The following is an 18,541-nucleotide window of genomic DNA, read 5'->3' on the forward strand; positions in this document are numbered from 1 at the left end:
TCAAAATCTAATTTATTTTAGTGTTATGCAGCAAGAATGCAGAATATATACTGTTTGTTATCAAGCTTAAAGGAATCTGAAAAAGAACACATATTTTTACTTCTTGTGGGCCTTTGTTGTCTGAGTCTAACCATTCAATCAATTGTATCATCAAAATCTATTCCCGAAACTCTACACTTCAATTATGCACCTACAGAAAAAAAACTCAACATTTGAGAGAAACCCAGCATAACACTAAAAATTTTCATCAAGTGAGGAGTGTCCTCAAATCGCTTAATCAACCATTCAGATGAGTGCATTCAAATCAAACTTATAATCATTCAGAATGCAAATGATGTTATTGACCTTAAAACACCCTACCAAAAAACTCCAAGCATGCCATATTTGTCACAATAGTAAAAACCAGCAAAACCAATTGTAGATAAAGTCTATAAAAAAAATTGGGCAGCGCATTTAAGTTAGAAATCAACATCATCTTAACCACACACTTCTCCAATTGTTAGCATAATCTTAATAACTATCATGAAGTCCAGATTATTTCTAGTTTCTACTTCAAGGATGAACATTTCGGTAGATGATCAAACACATAAGATTCTGTCTTTCTTACTAATCAAGTAATGACAAAATACATTGCAGGAGCAAACAAGCATACATTTACAAAAACAGAACTACAGTTAAATGCCATTTGTCATGAACCATAGTGGAAAAATTAGTAGGCTATTTCTTTCTCCTAAAGCTTCGTAGATATAACAATTAGATGTGATACATATTAATATAACAAAACTAAACTTTCCAGAAAAAGAAGAGAAAACAACTTTTCCAAGAACAAAAACACTATTCCAGAAATCTAATACCCATGGTAACCAACAATACAATGCCTCTCTTCAAAAGCAATAGATGCTATTTATTAGACTAAAATTTTGAAATGATAATCCAGAGGCTAACCCAGCAAGATCCATTTTTTTTTTTTTTTTGAAGTGCAAGACCCATTTGTTAACACTTTCTTAATTAACACAGAGTTCATGTAATGGTAACAACAAGAGCAAGAAAATAGCAACAAGAAAATCATTAGACACACTCTTTCTCGTAAAACCATAAGCCATCAAAGAGGTTGAATCATTTGACAGATATCTGCAGAGAAACCATACATACATTCTTTAGTTGATCTGAATAAAGTGAAAATCAGTCTTCAATTTATAGGAAGAAAAAAAAGACCCATAAACAAAACTCTAAAACTCTACCCAAAATACAATCAAAAGGACCAAAACAGCCAAACATCTGAAACACCACACAACATTGTAGGAAGGATACTTGAAATTAGGAGGAAATCTATGGCTAGTACCAAATCCGAGGTCGCTGGAGGTTGGGTCGGCGTGATTACCGGTGCTCAGAGGTTAGGTCGGCGTGGTCATCGATGGGCGGCGTTGGGAGGGGGAGAGGGAAGATGGAGACAGAGGGATATTTTTTGGGTGAAAACCATATATAAGGTCGCCGGAGGTTGCGCAGTGTGGTCACCGGTGCTTGGAGGTTGGGTTTTGATGGTCGCCGATGGGAGGCTTTGAGCTGGAGGTGGGAGGGAGACTCCGGGAGAGGAAAGATGAAGGAGCGCGGGAGAGAAGATGAGGAGGGGAAAAAAATTTGGGGAGTGAAAAATGTTCAAAAAGATAAGATGCTTCAGCTTTTCAATTTTTTTTTTTTAAAAAAAAAGAAAAAAAAAAAGAGCAAAAAGAATTCCACGTAGGATTTTTGGCTACAAATTTTTGGCAGACAAAAACTTTAGAAGCTCATCATCATCATCATCTGTGACAATGCAAACTAAAACCCGACCATGTGATGCATGTGATGTCCAACAATGGTTAAGATTAACTCTTCAATAATTTCGTATTTTAATTTTTGAATTTTTAAAATAATTAACGGATGAGGATTTAGGTATTTGGGTGGATTAGGCTTAATTGCACCTATGCAGTTGTATGTATTCAGATTTTAATTTTTTTATTCTTTCCATAAAACACTTAAAATTAAATTTAGACCATTAAAATTTAAAACAACAACGTATAGGTGCTATAGTATGTTTTACGGCACTTAAGCCTAATCTTGTTTGGATAACCCCACTCAAACCACCGTTTCGACTAAAGAAGTTGCTAGTAAACGAAGTTCTTTGTTATTAGGTAACTTAAAAGATGAACTGTATGACTTATCTATCTCAAACGATTTAAGATCAATGCAACGGAAGATTTATTAGCTCGAGACAGTTTAGGGGGTTAACGTGAAATTCTCAAGAATCACAACTAAAGCATTAACAAATAATGTTCTTCACAAAAAAAATTCATATATATTTAATTGAAATGTGAGGCGAATGACTGAAATAAGGTTCGAACTCAATACCTCTAGACTCTGTAACCATATTAATTGATCCATCGTTCATCCAAAAAATTTAAGCTGATAGGAAGAGAAAAATTAAATCATTTAATCAATATATAATTTAACAAACACTAAAAACACCTCCTAAAAACTGTTATCAGACTTACACCACCGAATCATTTTTCTCGAAGATATAGGGTTCGAAAAAAAAAAATCATTAAAAAGGTAATCCCTGAAAACCAAATGAAACTTTTTATCTAGATACAAATCTCTAGCTAGTTTATAGAAGTCCTGTAGAGAATGGTATATCAGTATAAGGCAACCAAGTATCCCCCATTGTGAAATTGGAAACTGTAAAATTCAAAGCCTGTGAAGCATTCATCAAAGTATAACCAGGCCAATTTACTCTCATTCTCGTATCTGCCCCGAGCCCATGATTCTCAAACTCCCCATAATAGAGTGTGTCTAATCCAAAGGTTCCATTCCATTCCAACCATCCGACGGGATGGATCAAACTGCCAATATATGATTGCATGTACACAGTCCTTGAGTAATTCTTCCATGGTCTCCCCAGATAATTTAAGGTTGAATTGATCTCCATTGCCAAGTCTGGTGCAGCTTCAATTGTGCAGTTGTGGATTGATATACCTGTCAAAAGATAAATTAGATGATTCAACATTCACTCCTATCAGCTTAAGCTTTTAAGATAAATGGTAATTTATAACATGATTTCAGAGCAAAGGTCGTCTTGTGTTCGAATCTTGTCCCCGTCAATTTACCCCCTATTTAAATTAAATATTACACATGTTGAGCTTTACTTATTAAATGAGAGTTTCAGCCAGATGAGGATTCCCATTCTAAAATTACGTGAATCAGGCCGTTCTTTGCATCGAACAGCTTGAAAAATATTACCGATTTAAAATGTTGCATGTTATCAATAAAAATTAAGTATGTTAAAGCCAAACGACAGCTTTTGGCTTAAAGCTTTTCTACAACATGAAATGCACTAACCTAATAAAAATATACTCAATTCTTCTTGTTAATATAGCACATTTTTAATAGCTAGCATTTTTTTATCGATGTAAGTAATGGCCTGAATTCACATAATTTTAGAATCTACAATTTCAAGAGATCTTGAACCGTTTCAACCCACACGTGATGGAGAGTGTTATAATATAAATCTATTCCTTCCTATCAGCTTAAGTATTTAGAATAAATAATGATTTAACAATACCGGTGTTTTGATTTGGGTCCGACCGGCCTTGGGCTGTGAAGGCAATCTTTTGATTAGCCATTGGCTTCCGAGCAAATAGATTGCAACTCTGGAAGACAGCAGCAGCATTTCCAAAAATGAAATCTACAGTTCCATGAATTTCACATTCTCTGTAGAATTGTCTGAGAGAGTGAACATAAAGAATGTCTTGGTAGCCTTCAAAACTGCAACGGTAGAACGTGGAGAGGTCAGCATTGTTCCTTAGAGCTACTGCTTGGTGCTTTTTGGGACCAGCCGTGTTCCTGAACGTTACATCTACTGCTATAAATTGGTCTCCAGAAACAGCTGCATCAACGCATAATACATTAATTAGTTCAATTGTTACTTATGATCATGTTATGTATATATGAGATCCACATTCACAAAGCCTTCATTAATGTCTACTATATTCCACAAGTTATGATTGTTTATGATTAGAGAAGTCAAAGAGAAAATCTTGCAATTATATATCCAAATGAAAAGAAAACTTTAGTGGCATTGTCATAAAATTAGAGCCGACAGTTTTTACATAACCCATTAATCTAACAAAAACCTAACATAAAATTCGCAGTATAGAGTTAAAGGTTTGACTTGTTTAAATAAATGGGTCGAGTTAAGGTCTGACCCGTCTTGTAATGCTATGTCTTAACCCGATCTAAACCCGACACCCGACATTTAGTGTTTGTTGTCAATCTTTTACACTATTTGCAAGCCCTAAGGTTGAATGATTTGACCCGTTTAATTAAATTGATCAGACTAAGGTTATCTTGTATAATCTTATACCTATGCCTCGACACAACTTAAACCCGACATTCGACATTTAAGGCATGCAATTTTTGACACAATTCGTGAACCCGACATCAATCCAACACGAAATTAGCGAGTTAAGGTTGAGAGATCTAACCAATTTAATTAAATGAATCAAAATATGATTAACTTAGCTATATAGTTTAATAAAATAAACATATTTCGACACGAACCGAACCCGACAAGTAAACAAGAACTGTCACAAAAATTATAATGTTAATTTGGGAATGGTTTTCTTACCAAAGGTTGAAGAATTAAAAGTAGTCCAGCCATCAATTACACTATGGTTTCCTGTGATGACAGTCCGGTTGATCCCATCTCCAAGCAACATTATATTCTTCTTATAGTTCGGCACCTCCACATACTCCTCGTAATATCCTTCTGTGGCGTAGATCACAAAATATCCATCTTCGGGCTTTGAATTATTGGGAGCAAATGCGACGGCGTCGGAGATGGACGTGAAGTTGTCGGAGCCAAATAAGCCGACAGTCACAGTCTCATTAATAAGAATGCCATTGCTTTCTCCCAAAGCACTCAGAATCCGTTCCTTTTTCATGGGGCAATCCGTTGATTTTTTGCAAGTGGTTTTCCGTAGAACCTGAAGTAAAATACTGTCAAATAAAATAAATATACTTTTCTCATTATAATTGAAGAATTTCCTCTTCTTCTTCTTCTTCTTCTTTTTTTTTTTTTTTTTTTTTTTTTTTTTTTTTTTCTATGAATACAATTTCCTATTTTCCGTGCTTTATATCCACTATTAACCAACAAAGTAAAGCATAAATGCATGCGTATAGTAGTCCTAATGCGGATCCAATAAGAACTCGTTAAAGAATTTGGTCAATAGTCCAACTCCTGGTTGAACGGGGATGAGACTCCCATACCAAATTAAACACTAGACACTCATAATTCAAGTGAAAGTAGTAAACTCAATTCAGGTTTGACTCCATGTCTTCGCCTATAAATAAGCTCATTCCCCAGCTGGTACAAACGACAGACTGAATTCTTGAGGCAATTAAAAGATATACTTTTTTCTTTCAAAAACTAATTTAGACATAGGAGACGTGTTGTTTACACCATGCCAAAAACTGTCTCAAAATATACGAATAAGGCAAACAACTTTTACTATAAACCAAAGGAAAAATATTTCAAAATCCTGTATTAATATTCTCAATTTTACCTTTTACACCTCATTTTTTAATTTAATCAATTTAAGATCTAATTTTACTAAGATTTTAAACCTAATATATTTATTTGGGATTTAATTCTTGTACAACACCAATACAACAACTGTACAACAATCTCTCACATGAGGGTGGGCCCCAGTATGTGGGACCCACCCTCATGTGAGGGATTGTTGTATAGTTGTTGTATTTGTGTTGTAAATCTAACATTTTCCTATTTAAATATTAAAAAAAAAAATAGAGCTTGCTTTCTCCAACTGCTTGATAACCATTATTTTTTCTTATCAGATAACAATTATTTTCATAATAAAGAAAACTTTATTGTAAATAAGACAATATGGGCAAAGCTATCAATTTTTTATACGAGTTTAATACAAAAAACTAGTGGATTAAGGTTAATGAGTATGATCCGTTTAGTTAAATGAGTCAGGTTATAATTGACCAATATAGTAAGGGTTTAGATTTTTAATTTTTTTTCTCCTTTTTTATATAACACTTAAAATTAAATTTAGGCCATTAAAACAACAATATAGGAGCTATAGTTTGTTTTACGGCACTTAAGCCTAATCGTGTTTGGGTAACCCCACTCAAACCACCGACGTCTCATTAACCAATGAAGTTGCTAGTGGATGAAGATTCTTTGTTATTAGGTAACTTAAAAGAGGAACTGCAAAACTTATCTGTCTCAAACAGTTTAAGATGCAATGCATCGGAATGCCTGAAATCTCCTTATAAGAGTTTTCTTACAATTTTTTGTCCAAATTACTAAAAATTTATAGGGATTTGATTCATACACAACACCATCACAACAACCCCTCACATGAGGGTGGGCCTCAATGTGTAGGGTCCACCCTCATATGAAGGGTTGTTGTGTAGTTGTTGTGTTGGTGTTGTAAATTTAACATTTTCTAAATCTATATTTCGCTTAACTAATTGAGAAATGATCCCTACACTCATTTCTTACAATAGCCCCACAACAAGCTGACGTGACTGGTAATATTTTATTTTTTTTTGTTTTGTTTTCATTTCTTTTTGTAAAAAAATAATAAAATATTACCAGCCACGTTAGCTTGTTGTGGGGCTGTTGTGAGAAATTAGTGTATGGATCATTTCTCTTACTAATTAACCGATCTGGTTGAAATTGGGACACATTACACTACTAACGCTGTCATAATATTAATATTAATATTATTATTATTATTATTTAATTTTTTTTTTATATAGTCCCAATTAATCTATCATTTAATTATTCCCGTACGTGCATTAAAACAAGATAAACAAAAAGAGCAAGAACTAAAAATTGTTTACCTTGATGAGACTTTCAAGGCGTTCACGGACCGGGTGCACCATCCCCGGAAATCCACCTTCAGACCCCTTCTTCCGTTTGTTTCGTTTCAGATTCCGATCTAACGCATGTGTCACCAACCCAAGCGACATGCTATACAGCTGAGTTACGTTGTTCCGCGGCTCAGACAACGCGCTCGCAATGCTGCTCACGGAATCCTCAAGCCCGTCGTAGCACGTTAGCTGGTTCGTCACTATCGCGCTTAGCAGCGTCTGGACTTGCTCCACCGCCTCGTCGTTCAGCGACTCAGCTGACTTCAGCTCCGCCGAGATGGACTCCAAGTACTCCACGTTGAACTGGGACAGCTGGCGGCAATCGTCCAGTGCACCAACCTCGGCGTGGCCCATTGACGACCGTCGCTTTTGGCTGAGGTAGCTGTCGATCGCGCTCGACATTCTGCGTGCTTGCTTGAGGCATTGCTTCACAGAGAACTTGCCGTAGCGGTAGGGATCAGACGGGGAGGAGCGGATGGTGGAGAGGATTGAACGGCAGAGCTTCGAGTAGAGGGTAGACTTGCACGCAGCGGAAGGTGTCGACTGGGCTGAGGTAAACAGAGCTAAGAAAAGGAAGAGAATGAAGGAGAAGGCTTGGTTTGGCATTGTAATGGAGGTGGCTCGCTCTGCCTGCAACTGTAACTGTGATTATATATATATAGGCCGGTAAAAAGGGAAGCATAAGATGCGCGTGAAATTAATAATGGTGATGGGGTTTGGCGCGTTGGTTTGAGAATATGGGAATGGACATTTAATGCAGAGATGGTGGGAGGTTGCAAGGAAGTTCATGACCAAAGGTAAGCGCAACGTTTTAGAGAAAGAAAATGGTGCAAACTCTTGTCATTTTGCAAAGGCCACTTGTCTTTTAGGGAGAACAAAAAGTGTGTCGTGTGTTTTGTCAGAGAATGAAGAGGGGTTATTTATGGTATGATTTTGTTAAGATTTTAATATGTTGTTGAGACAATGAGAGCTTAGAGCTTCGTATTGACTGGTTTTCGATCGTTGAAAATCCTCTCCAATTGCTTGGTTACTCATACCTATAGATTGCGAGATCTTTCTTAACTGTTTTAATTGAAATCCACCTTAAGGACCGTGGTGAATTGATATTGTTATCCAAGAATATAATGTGTGTGTTCTTATGTGTTGGTAGCCTTTAAATATTATTTTGGAGAAGATAATTGTAAATCCATTGTTGATAATAAAAGATTTAACGAGATTAAGTCCCGTGATTCTTCTTTTCACATTGAAGGACAGGGTTTTTCATGTACAAAATTTGGTGTCTTGCTTGTGTGTGCTTGGTTTATTTTTCTACAGTGTTTGTGAGTGTTAAAGTGTCTCACATTGCTAAGAGATCCTTGTCTTGTAAACTTTATAAGCCATTGACACCCCTCCTCTCTCAAGGCGTCTTTTGAGAGTGAGTAAAGCCTATGAACTTTTACATGGTATCAGAGCAGGTTCCTTTGACAATGATGGGTCTTTTCCTCCCATTGTTGAACACGTGTTTGGCCAAAGATGCCACACGTGATCAGGAGGCGTGTTAAAGTGTTACACATTGCTAAGAGATCCTTGTCTTGTAAACTTTATAAGCCATGGACACCCCTCCTCTCTCAAGGCGTCTTTTGAGAGTGAGTAAGGCTCATGGACTTTTACAGTGAGTTGGGTTGCATTTATTTTATTTCTTGTTTTAATTGATAACGGGAAAGGGTTACAAGGGGTACTTGATTTGCATAAAAAATGGTAGGAAATTTTATTGGGTGTTGGGAATAATCCTATTCTAAGTTGAATTGGGGTAGTAGTCTCAATCCGGGTTCAATAAGGACTCTTTGAATAATTTGGTTAACAGTCCAACTCCCAGTTGAATGGGGATGAAATGACTCCACCTCTTTATCTATAATTAGGTTCATACGCCAAGTATAAACGGCAGACTGAAGATTTTATGCATATAATACATTTTTCCCTTAAGTTAATTTATGCATTAGAACGAGACTCCCAAAATGGTTTCTTAGTTTTAATTTTAATTGTTTTACATGCAATGATCGTGGGAGTGTAAATAAAAAAATTAAATTTAAAATAAAATAAAATAAAATAAAAAAACGTATGGTGTACGTGTCACTGGTGTGTGTGTTTACCCTAAACTTTCACAACAATCGTCGCTGCCGAACAAGTGGATTAATCAATTAATTGTAACCCCTCTCGCAACCATAATTGTTCCCAATAATACTTTCAGAATAATACAAGTCGCCAAAAGAAATTGATCAAATTCAATTTCTGCTTTTGCAAACAATATAAGCTTTTTTCTTTTCTTTTTTTTCAAAGTGCACTTTTCAGCTAGCGACAAAACTTCTGGCTGCAAGAAGCCTCCAATTTCGGCGGACTAAGATCGTGGTGTTACATCATGTACAATAGTTCTGATTTGAATTGAATGGCCTAGATCAGGATAACATAGTATTAGAGAAAAAAAAATGAAGCGTGTAAGTCACCGAGCTAGATGGTCATGGCCGAACCACCAAATTGGCTATTGACGGTGGCCGAGCTACCCCTTAGGCCAAAGGGGCAGTACGCTCACCCCAATTGCCGAGTTTTGAGATGGCTGAACCACTCTTTCGGCCACAATAAGTGGTTTGGCCACTCCTAATGGCCACGTTGGTGGCTTGCAATTTACTATTTTTTTTTTTGTCCTATGCAGAAGCAATTTGAGTTGTTCATTTTAAACGAACAATCCAAATTAGAACTATTGCACCATTTCCAAATCCCCTTTTGCCACCCAGTTATCAACAACAACCTGGGTGCAACAACTAATTTTTCGTTGCCGAAGTTTTGGCAATGAGATTTCTGCATTTGGCCACACTATAAAAATTTATGGGCCTTACTTATTCTCATAAGACGTCTTGATAGAGGATGGGACACCATGACTTATAAAGTGTCCAGGTGAAGGAAATCTTATCAATGTGAGACATTTTAATCCGGCCTAGTCCATTTCTTGGAGTGTAAGGAAAGTCAATGAAGTGCGAATTTCTGTACCTATTTAGTAGTGAGTAATGCTACACATCATCCTCTTGTCCACCTTTTATCCTCCCAAAATTGATGTGGCTCTTAAAATCACCATTGGATCAAAATTCAATAATGATCTATCATAAATTCAATGGTGATTTTAAGAGCCACATCAAATTTGGGATGATAAAAGGAGGACAAGGGGATGATGTGTAGCATTACTCTTTAGTAGTACACTGGGCCACAGCCAGTTCTTTTTTCTGGCCACATTCTCATTGCTCCTCCCCCTCTTTCTTCTATCCATATTATAAGTGGGAAAGATCCACCTCCCACTAGTTTGTTAGGTTTTTAATTTCGTTTGCTTTAAGCTTGTTTAGCTGTTTTGTACAATGTACTTAACCAAAAAAAAAAAGAAAAGGAGAAGAAGAAGAAGAAGAAGAAAGATATGAGCTTATTATAATACTTCATCATTTGCTGCCAACTATTGGTAAACGAATTTCTAGACCATATCGACGTTGTCTCGTTATCTTTGATGTTGATGTGGCTGCTGTGGGAATGATACATAATTATGAAGTGTTTTGAGAGTTATTTTATCTGAGACCTTGTCTCCATGTTTGATATCACTTCTCCTACTTTGTTTCCTTCTTTACTTACCTTAATTAGGCTTTAAATCCTAATTAAAACGATCCGTACCCTTTTTGTTTGATAGGCCCACGCATGTTAAAGTATATATGACAAAGTGATAAGTAAAATGCTTGTGCAATGTTTTCCTCATTAAATTAAAGCCTACTAATTGTTGATTAATTTATGCAATTGTGTTGGTGTACATGATTATGCAATCTTAATGTGATATATAAAATTGTGTGGGCATACATTTTGCAATCCTGATCTGATTTTTCTGTTCATAATCAACCTTTCTCAGTCTAAATTTCTTTGAAATTAGACTATAATAAGTCATTTGCTTATAATATATGGTAGTTTAACAAATTTTTCAAATGAGACTGAGAAATCACTAAATTATTTTAGACATGTCTGTTACAATTGTACAATTAGTTAGTTACAACTTAACGTAGAACAGAGCCCATTGAAGTCTACAAAGAAGAAAAACAACCAAGACCACCTGTCACTATATATAATAATAATATAATCAATTGGGGTCAAGAAATGTAGACGAGTCTCTCTTTTTTTCACACTCTTAACCATGATCACTTCAACTAGATTTGGTCATGTGATGAACTGCAAAAAGGAGAAAAGACAATTCTACCATACATGCTACAAAAGCTTTAGAGGAGGAACTTCATGTGACTGCTCTGCTGATCGAAGAAGCCCAAAATGCATTTAAAGCAACCAAAGCAGGTGAAGAGAGCAAGAAAAGGGAGTGATGGTCTCCAATGGAGGAAAGAGGTAACACTGAACTTTATGACATGTGATGATGGGTAAGCCCAAGATTGAGGAAAAGAATATTTAAAGATGAGTTCGGAATTTGGATGAATGAGCATGAGAAAAGGTTAAGAAGAAAAGATGAGAAATAAGGAATATTTGGTAACCCAACGTACAAATAATCAAACATGTGGTAGAACTTTTCTCAACCGTTTAAACCCTGTGTGATTAGAATAGCCACCCCCTACCAGCCAAACACCAATTTTCTTTCTTTTTCTCTATTTTTTTTATTAAAAAAATAATTATTTTTTATTTTTTATTTTTAGGGTTAATTTTTATTATTTTTTTAATTGAAAAATGACACGTAGAATGAGTAATATGGAGATATTTCGTTAAATTTGACATTTTTTAAAGGTTTTGGTAGTTTGGAGGGCCAGAGTTGGAGTGTTGACAGTTTGCGGGGCTAGTTGCAAACGACTGGCAGTTTGGAGGGCTAAACTGTAATTTTCCCTTAAAATTCTCAAGAATCACAACTAAAGCATTAACAAATAATGTTTTTCACAAAAAAAATTCATATGTATACAATTGTTTTTAACCAAAATACTATTAAATCAACACTTATCTTAAAAGTTCAAATTGATCTGAATAGGTAAATTTAATCATTTAATAAATACCTTAACAATCATTCTCACGTGTGGGCTCAGACTACCTTTTAATAGATGAAACCCAAACACGTGTAATATTTAATTGAAATGTGAGGCGAATGACTAAAATAAGGTTCGAACTCAAGGCCTTTAGGCTCTGTAACCGTATTAATTAAGCTACCGTTCATCCCAAAAATTTAAGCTGAAAGGAAGAGGAAAATTAAAACATTTAATCAATACATTAACAAATACTAAAAACTCCTTAAAAAAAACGTTATCAAACACCATCGAATCAGTTTTCCCAAAGTTATAGGGTTCCCAAAAAAATCATTAGAAATGTAATCCCTGATAAACAAACAAAACTTTTTATCTAGTTACAAATCTCTAGTTTATAGAAGTCCTGCAGAGAAGGGTATATCAGTATAAGGCAACCAAGTATCCCCTATTGTAAAATTAAAAACAGTAAAATTCAAAGCCTGTGAAGCATTCATCAAAGTATAACCAGGCCAATTTACTCTCATTCTCGTATCTGCCCCTGGCCCACGATTCTCAAACTCCCCATAATAGAGTGTGTCTAATCCAAAGGTTCCATCCCATTCCAACCATCCGACGGGATGGATCAAACTGCCAATATACGATTGCATGTACACGGTCCTTGAGTGATTCTTCCATGGTCTCCCCAGATAATTTAAGGTTGAGCTCATATCCATTGCCAAGTCTGGTGCAGCTTCAATTGTGCAGTTGTGGATTGATATGCCTGTCAAAAGATAAATTAGATAATTAAATTCATTCATTCCTATCAACTTAAACTTTTAAGATAAATGGTGATTTATAACTTGATTTCAGAGAAAAGGTCGTCCTATGTTCGAATCTTGTCCCCGTCAATTTACCCTCAATTTCAATTAAATATTACACATTTTGAGCTTTACTTATTAAATGAGAGTTTCAGCCATGAGGATCCCCATTCTAAAATTATGTGAATCAGGCCATTCTTTGCATCGAACAACTTGAAAAATGTTACCTATTAAAAATGTTGCATATTATCAATAAGAATTGAGTATGTTAAAGCCAAACAACAGCTTTTGGCTCCAAGCTTTTCTACAACATGAAATGCACTAACCTAATAAAAATATATTCATTTTTTTTAAGCCAATCAATGCAAGTAATGGCCTAAATTCACATAATTTTAGAATCTACAATTTCAAGAGATCTTGAACTGTTTCAACCCACACGTGATGGTGAGTGTTATAATATAAATCTATTTTTTCCTATTAGCTTAAGTATTTAGAATAAGTAATGATTTAACAATACCGGTGTTTTGATTTGGGTCCGACCGGCCTTGGGCTGTGAAGACATTCTTTTGACCGGCCATTGGCTTCCTGGCAAATAGATTGCAGCTCTGGAAGACAGCAGCAGCATTTCCAAAAATGAAATCTACAGTTCCATGAATTTCACATTCTCTGTAGAATTGTCTTTTAGAGTGAACATAAAGAGTGTCCTGGTAGCCTTCAAAACTGCAACGGTAGAACGTGGAGAGGTCAGCAATGTTCCTTAGAGCTACTGCTTGGTACTTCTCAGGACCAGCCGTGTTCCTGAACGTTACATCTACTGCTATAAATCGGTCTCCAGAAATAGCTGCATCAATGCATATATACGTTAATTAGTTCAATTGTTACTTATGACCAAGTTATATATATATATATGAGATCCACATTCACAAAGCCTTCATTCATGTCTACTATATTCCACAAGTTATGATTGTTTACGTTTAGTGGAGGCAAAGAGAAAATCTTGCAAATATATATCCAAATGAAAGGAAAACTCTAGTGGCATTATCATAAAATTAGAGCCAAAAGTTTTTACATAACTCGTTAATCTAACAAGAATCTAATTAACATAAAATTCGTGGCATAGAGTTAAGGGTCTGACTCGTTTAAATAAATGGGTCGGGTTAAAGTCTGACTTGTTTTGTAATGCTATGTCTTGACCCAATTTGAACCCAACACCGGACATTTAGTGTATGTTGTCAATCTTTTACACTATCTGCAAGCCCTAAGGTTGAATGATCTGATCCGTTTAATTAAATTGATAAGATTAGAGTTAGCATATATAGTCTTATACCTATGTCTCGACATGACCTGAACCTGACATTCGACATTTAAGGCATGCAATTTTTTGACACGATTCATGAATCCAACACGAAAATAACAGGTTAAGGCTGAGGGATCTAACCAATTTAATTAAATGAGTCAAGTTATGATTAACTTAGCAATATAGTTTTATAACTATATACATTTCGACACGAACCGAACCCGACATGTAAACAAGAATTGTCACCAAAATTATAATGAGCTCCAATAATGTTAATTTGGGAATGGTTTACTTACCAAAGGTTGAAGAAGTAAAAGTATTCCAGCCATCAATTACACTATGGTTTCCTGTGATGATAGTCCGGTTGATCCCATCTCCAAGCAACATTATATTCGTCTTATAGGTCGGCACGTCCACATACTCCTCGTAATATCCTTCTGTGGCGTAGATCACAAAATATCCATCTTCGGGCTTTAAATTATTGGGAGCAAATGCGACGGCGTCGGAGATGGACGTGAAGTTATCGGTGCCATATAAGCCGACAGTCACAATATCCTTAATAAGAATGCCATTGCTTTCTCCCAAAGCACTCAGAATCCGTTCCTTTTTCTTGGGGCAATATGTTGATTTTTTGCAAGTGGTTTTCCGTAGATCCTGCAGTAAATTAATATTGTCAAATAAAATAAATATACTTTTCTCATTATATTTGAACAATTTCCTTCCTCCTTTTTTTTTTTTTTTTTTTTTTTTCAAATGAATACAATTTCCTATTTTCCCTACTTTATATCCACTATTAATCAACAAAGTAAAGCATATATGTTGTCGAATTGGGGTAGTAGTCCTAATGCGGGTCCAATAAGAACTCTTTGAAAAATTTGGTCAATTGTCTAACTCCCAATTGAATGGAGATAAGACTCTCATACCAAATTAAACACTAGACACTCCTAGGTCAAGTGGAAGTAATAAACTCAATTCAAGTTTGACTCAATAAATTCTTGAGGCAGAAGATATACTTTTTTCTTTCAAAAACCAATTTAGGCATAAGAGACGTGTTGTTTACACCATATCAGAAACTGTCTCAAAATATACCAACAAGGCAAGCAGATTTTACTATAAACCAAAGGAAATATATTTCAGAATCCTGTATTAATATTCTCAATTTTACCTTTTACACCTCAGTTTTTAATTTAATCAATTTAATATCTAATTTTACTAAGATTTTAAACCTATTATATTTAAATATTAAAAAAATAAAAAAATAAATTTTAAAAAAAACTAGGGCTTGCTTTCTCCAACAGCTTCATAAACATTATTTTTTCTTAGCAGATAACAATGGAAACGGATCTCAAATTGAAATTACACAGTGAACTTGCAACCCCTTCTAATAAAAGAAATTCAATCGATCCGTTGCTACCCTCGCAAGAAAGCAGAATGCCTGAAATCTTCTTATAGAAATTCGGGCACATTACACTACTAACGCTATCATAATCTTAATATTATTATTATAAAAATACTAATAATTATTATTATTATTTAATTTTTTTATCTAGTCCCAATTAATCTATCATTTAATTATTCCCGTACGCGCATTAAAACAAGATAAACAAAAAGAGCAAGAACTAAAAATTGTTTACCTTGATGAGACTTTCAAGCCGTTCACGGACCGGGTGCACCATCGCCGGAAATCCACCTTCAGGCCTCTTTCTCCGTTGGTTTCGTTTCAGATTCTGATCCAACGCATGTGTCACCAACCCAAGCGACACGCTATACAGCTGAGTCACGTTGTTCAGCGGCTCAAACAACGCGCTCGCAATGCTGCTCTCGGAATCCTCGAGCCCGTCGTAGCACGTCTGCTGGTTCGTCACTATCGCGCTCAGCAGCGTATGAACTTGCTCCCCCACCTCGTTGTTGAGCGACTTGGCCGACTTCAGCCCCGCCGAGATGGACTCCAAGTACTCCACGTTGAGCTGGGACAGGTGGCGGCAATCGTCCAGCGCACCAACCTCGGCGTGGCCCATTGACGACCGTCGCTTTTGGCTGAGGTAGCTGTCGATCGCGCTCGACATTCTGCGTGCTTGCTTGTGGGATTGCTTCACAGAGAACTTGCCGTAGCGGTAGGGATCAGACGGGGAGGAGCGGATGGTGGAGAGGATTGAACGGCAGAGCTTCGGATAGAGGGTAGACTTGCACGCAGCGGAAGGTGACGACTGGGCTGAGGCAAACAGAGCTAAGAAAAGGAAGAGAACGAAAGAGAAGGCTGGCTTTGGCATTGTGATGGAGGTGGTTCACTCTGCCTGCTACTGCAACTGTGATTATATATATAATGGTGACGGGGTTTGGTATGTTGTTTATCAGCTTTATCGTATATTGCTTGAACTCTTCGGATGATTTTTGGTTGATCATTCTCGATCCGTAGTCCTCTATTTATTAATTTGGATTTGCAATTATAATTGACTTAGGAAATAAAATGGAGTTGCAGTAGAACAAGGACTGAAATCATGGATGAACCAATATTAAAACCACATTAGAACTAGAATCGGAGTTATAAAAGAAGTAAGGCTCCTAAGCCTATCCTACTATATGCACAGCCACCTATATATGCAGTACTTCCAGTCTTCCACGACGTTGAAGAGTCACCAAATTCTGTCAAGTGTCAACCCCATTAATCCGGCCACCACGCCGGAAACCGCGTGGGCACGTCACGGTCAGAGATGGGCAGTGATCAGTTTTGTAAAGGTTGTCCATGCATGGTTATGATATCGTCCGTAGTGTGTTTAATTTGTATTTATTCGTTTTGGATAATATTCTGTTCACAAATGAATTAATTGATCGATGGGAGACACGACATTCAATAAGACAGCAAAATTCCTAATTAGCCTACTCAACCCAATTTTGCTATGGATTTGTTCCTTCTGTTTGTATTATTCATCTTTTGTTTTTCTTTTTATTTTTCTTTTTTTTTTAATTTTTCTTTTTGGGTAAGCAGAGAACTTAAGGAGATCTTGTCTGGTAATTAATTAATGATTTTAAAAATAGAAATTGTTTTCAAAATCATTAACCAACGGTTCAAAATACAAAATAGTGTTCAAAACACGGAATACGTACTTCTCATAAACATGGTAAATGGCGTTAATTTTTTCCTCGCAAAATCATGATGCTACTTTAATTATTTAAAAGACGTGTCACTATTAAAATTATGTATATTATTATATGCACTAATATTTAAGGGACAATAAAACCCACCCGAACCCAACCAACCCGATGTACCTGACCCATCCACTTTGTCCCAAAATTCAAGAATTTCGAGGTTTAAAAATTGGCTACGGTTTGTTACTTTAAAATTATTATCAGGTTGGATTGGAATTTACTAATGATTTTCACGATTTTCAACTATTGACCCGCACCAAAAAAAAAAAAAATACTAATATATATATATTACGCTTTTTAAATTTTTCCCTCAGAAACCCTAAGTCCTCCTAAACCCTCAAATGCAGCACATATCTCTCAGAAACCCTTCACTCTTCTTCTCTACTCTTCAACCTCCACGCTTCGCCTCCACATTCCAGCTTGTCATCGAGCCATCTAGGTCTCTCTCTCTCTATCTCCCTTTGTTGTGATTTCATCCTGAATGTATAACCTCAAACCCTATCAAGCAAGGATTCTTCGTCAAATTCGTTCAAGTTATTGTTGTTATCATCAGGGGCAGGGCCCCTCTTTCATCATCACAGTGTAGATTGACTATTTCACCATTCACAGCACAATGTCCTTGAAATTATATATATGTTAGCTCCACCACAGCTCCGCCATTGACATCACAAACAATTATATATAATGAACTAGCACAAGGGTATGAAGGAAGACATGAAACATGATGACACCATTCGAGAATACATGACCCCGCCCCGAACTGCAAAACCCAAAAGCCAACGAAAACAACATACACATCTCAGGTAGGGATGTAAATAAACCAGTCCGTTCGACAGCCCGCTCGATACCAGCTCGGTTTAGCCCGATCCAAACTCGAGCTCGATACTGTAGAAACTCGATCGTTACTGTAGAAACCCGCTCGATTAGTAAGTGATACATACCCGACTCGCTCGACAAAACTCGATACGGGCTCGCAAGCTCAGCTCGTTTAAAGCTCGACCGGATCGCTCGCCCGGCTCGTTAGTTCAACTCGTTAGCTCGTTCATATCTTACATATATATTAGTGAATAGTAAATATAGTATAATATATATAGTATTACATATTAATTATAATACTTTGATAACAATATTTAGTATGTTAAATTAACATATTAAGTTATTAATAGTTAGTATATAACAATATTAAATAGTTAGCATATATGTATATATATAAACACATATATCACATCACACATGGTTAACAATAGTTATATATTATACTTATATTTTAGTTACTTAGTTATATCGAATATATTAGACTTACTATTTGTTCACGTTATACATATACCATAGTTTATACTCTCTATTTA

General features: G+C 36.0%; 2 protein-coding genes across 2 annotated transcripts; both read right to left on the minus strand.

Moving 5' to 3' along the window:
- Positions 1-2,518: 2,518 nt before the first annotated feature.
- Positions 2,519-7,655, minus strand: LOC133879935 (probable pectinesterase/pectinesterase inhibitor 25). The gene is made up of 4 exons (XM_062318757.1): positions 6,910-7,655; positions 4,661-5,018; positions 3,596-3,919; positions 2,519-3,009 (listed from the first exon to the last, which is right to left on the minus strand). The coding sequence occupies exons 1-4, from the start codon at positions 7,543-7,545 to the stop codon at positions 2,642-2,644; spliced, it is 1,686 nt and encodes a 561-aa protein (XP_062174741.1). The 5' UTR covers positions 7,546-7,655; the 3' UTR covers positions 2,519-2,641.
- Positions 7,656-12,343: 4,688 nt separating this feature from the next.
- Positions 12,344-16,320, minus strand: LOC133880246 (probable pectinesterase/pectinesterase inhibitor 25). The gene is made up of 4 exons (XM_062319159.1): positions 15,680-16,320; positions 14,342-14,699; positions 13,266-13,589; positions 12,344-12,711 (listed from the first exon to the last, which is right to left on the minus strand). Exons 1-4 carry the CDS (start codon positions 16,313-16,315, stop codon positions 12,344-12,346), a joined length of 1,686 nt encoding a protein of 561 aa, XP_062175143.1. The 5' UTR covers positions 16,316-16,320.
- Positions 16,321-18,541: the final 2,221 nt, after the last annotated feature.

Source organism: Alnus glutinosa, chromosome 10, assembly GCF_958979055.1.
Source record: "Alnus glutinosa chromosome 10, dhAlnGlut1.1, whole genome shotgun sequence".
NCBI classification, from domain to species: Eukaryota; Viridiplantae; Streptophyta; class Magnoliopsida; order Fagales; family Betulaceae; genus Alnus; species Alnus glutinosa.

Bases quoted from the DNA above. Each gene is read 5' to 3' on its own strand.
- LOC133880246 (XM_062319159.1), bottom strand. From the start codon at position 16,315: ATGCCAAAGCCAGCCTTCTCTTTCGTTCTCTTCCTTTTCTTAGCTCTG. The intron at 13,590-14,341 runs GTAAGTAAACCA...GCATTGATGCAG, and splicing joins TTTTACTTCTTCAACCTTTG to CTATTTCTGGAGACCGATTT. The intron at 12,712-13,265 runs GTATTGTTAAAT...ATCTTTTGACAG, and splicing joins GGACCCAAATCAAAACACCG to GCATATCAATCCACAACTGC.
- LOC133879935 (XM_062318757.1), bottom strand. From the start codon at position 7,545: ATGCCAAACCAAGCCTTCTCCTTCATTCTCTTCCTTTTCTTAGCTCTG. The intron at 5,019-6,909 runs GTAAACAATTTT...ATTTTACTTCAG, and splicing joins GCCTTGAAAGTCTCATCAAG to GTTCTACGGAAAACCACTTG. The intron at 3,920-4,660 runs GTAAGAAAACCA...GCGTTGATGCAG, and splicing joins TTTTAATTCTTCAACCTTTG to CTGTTTCTGGAGACCAATTT.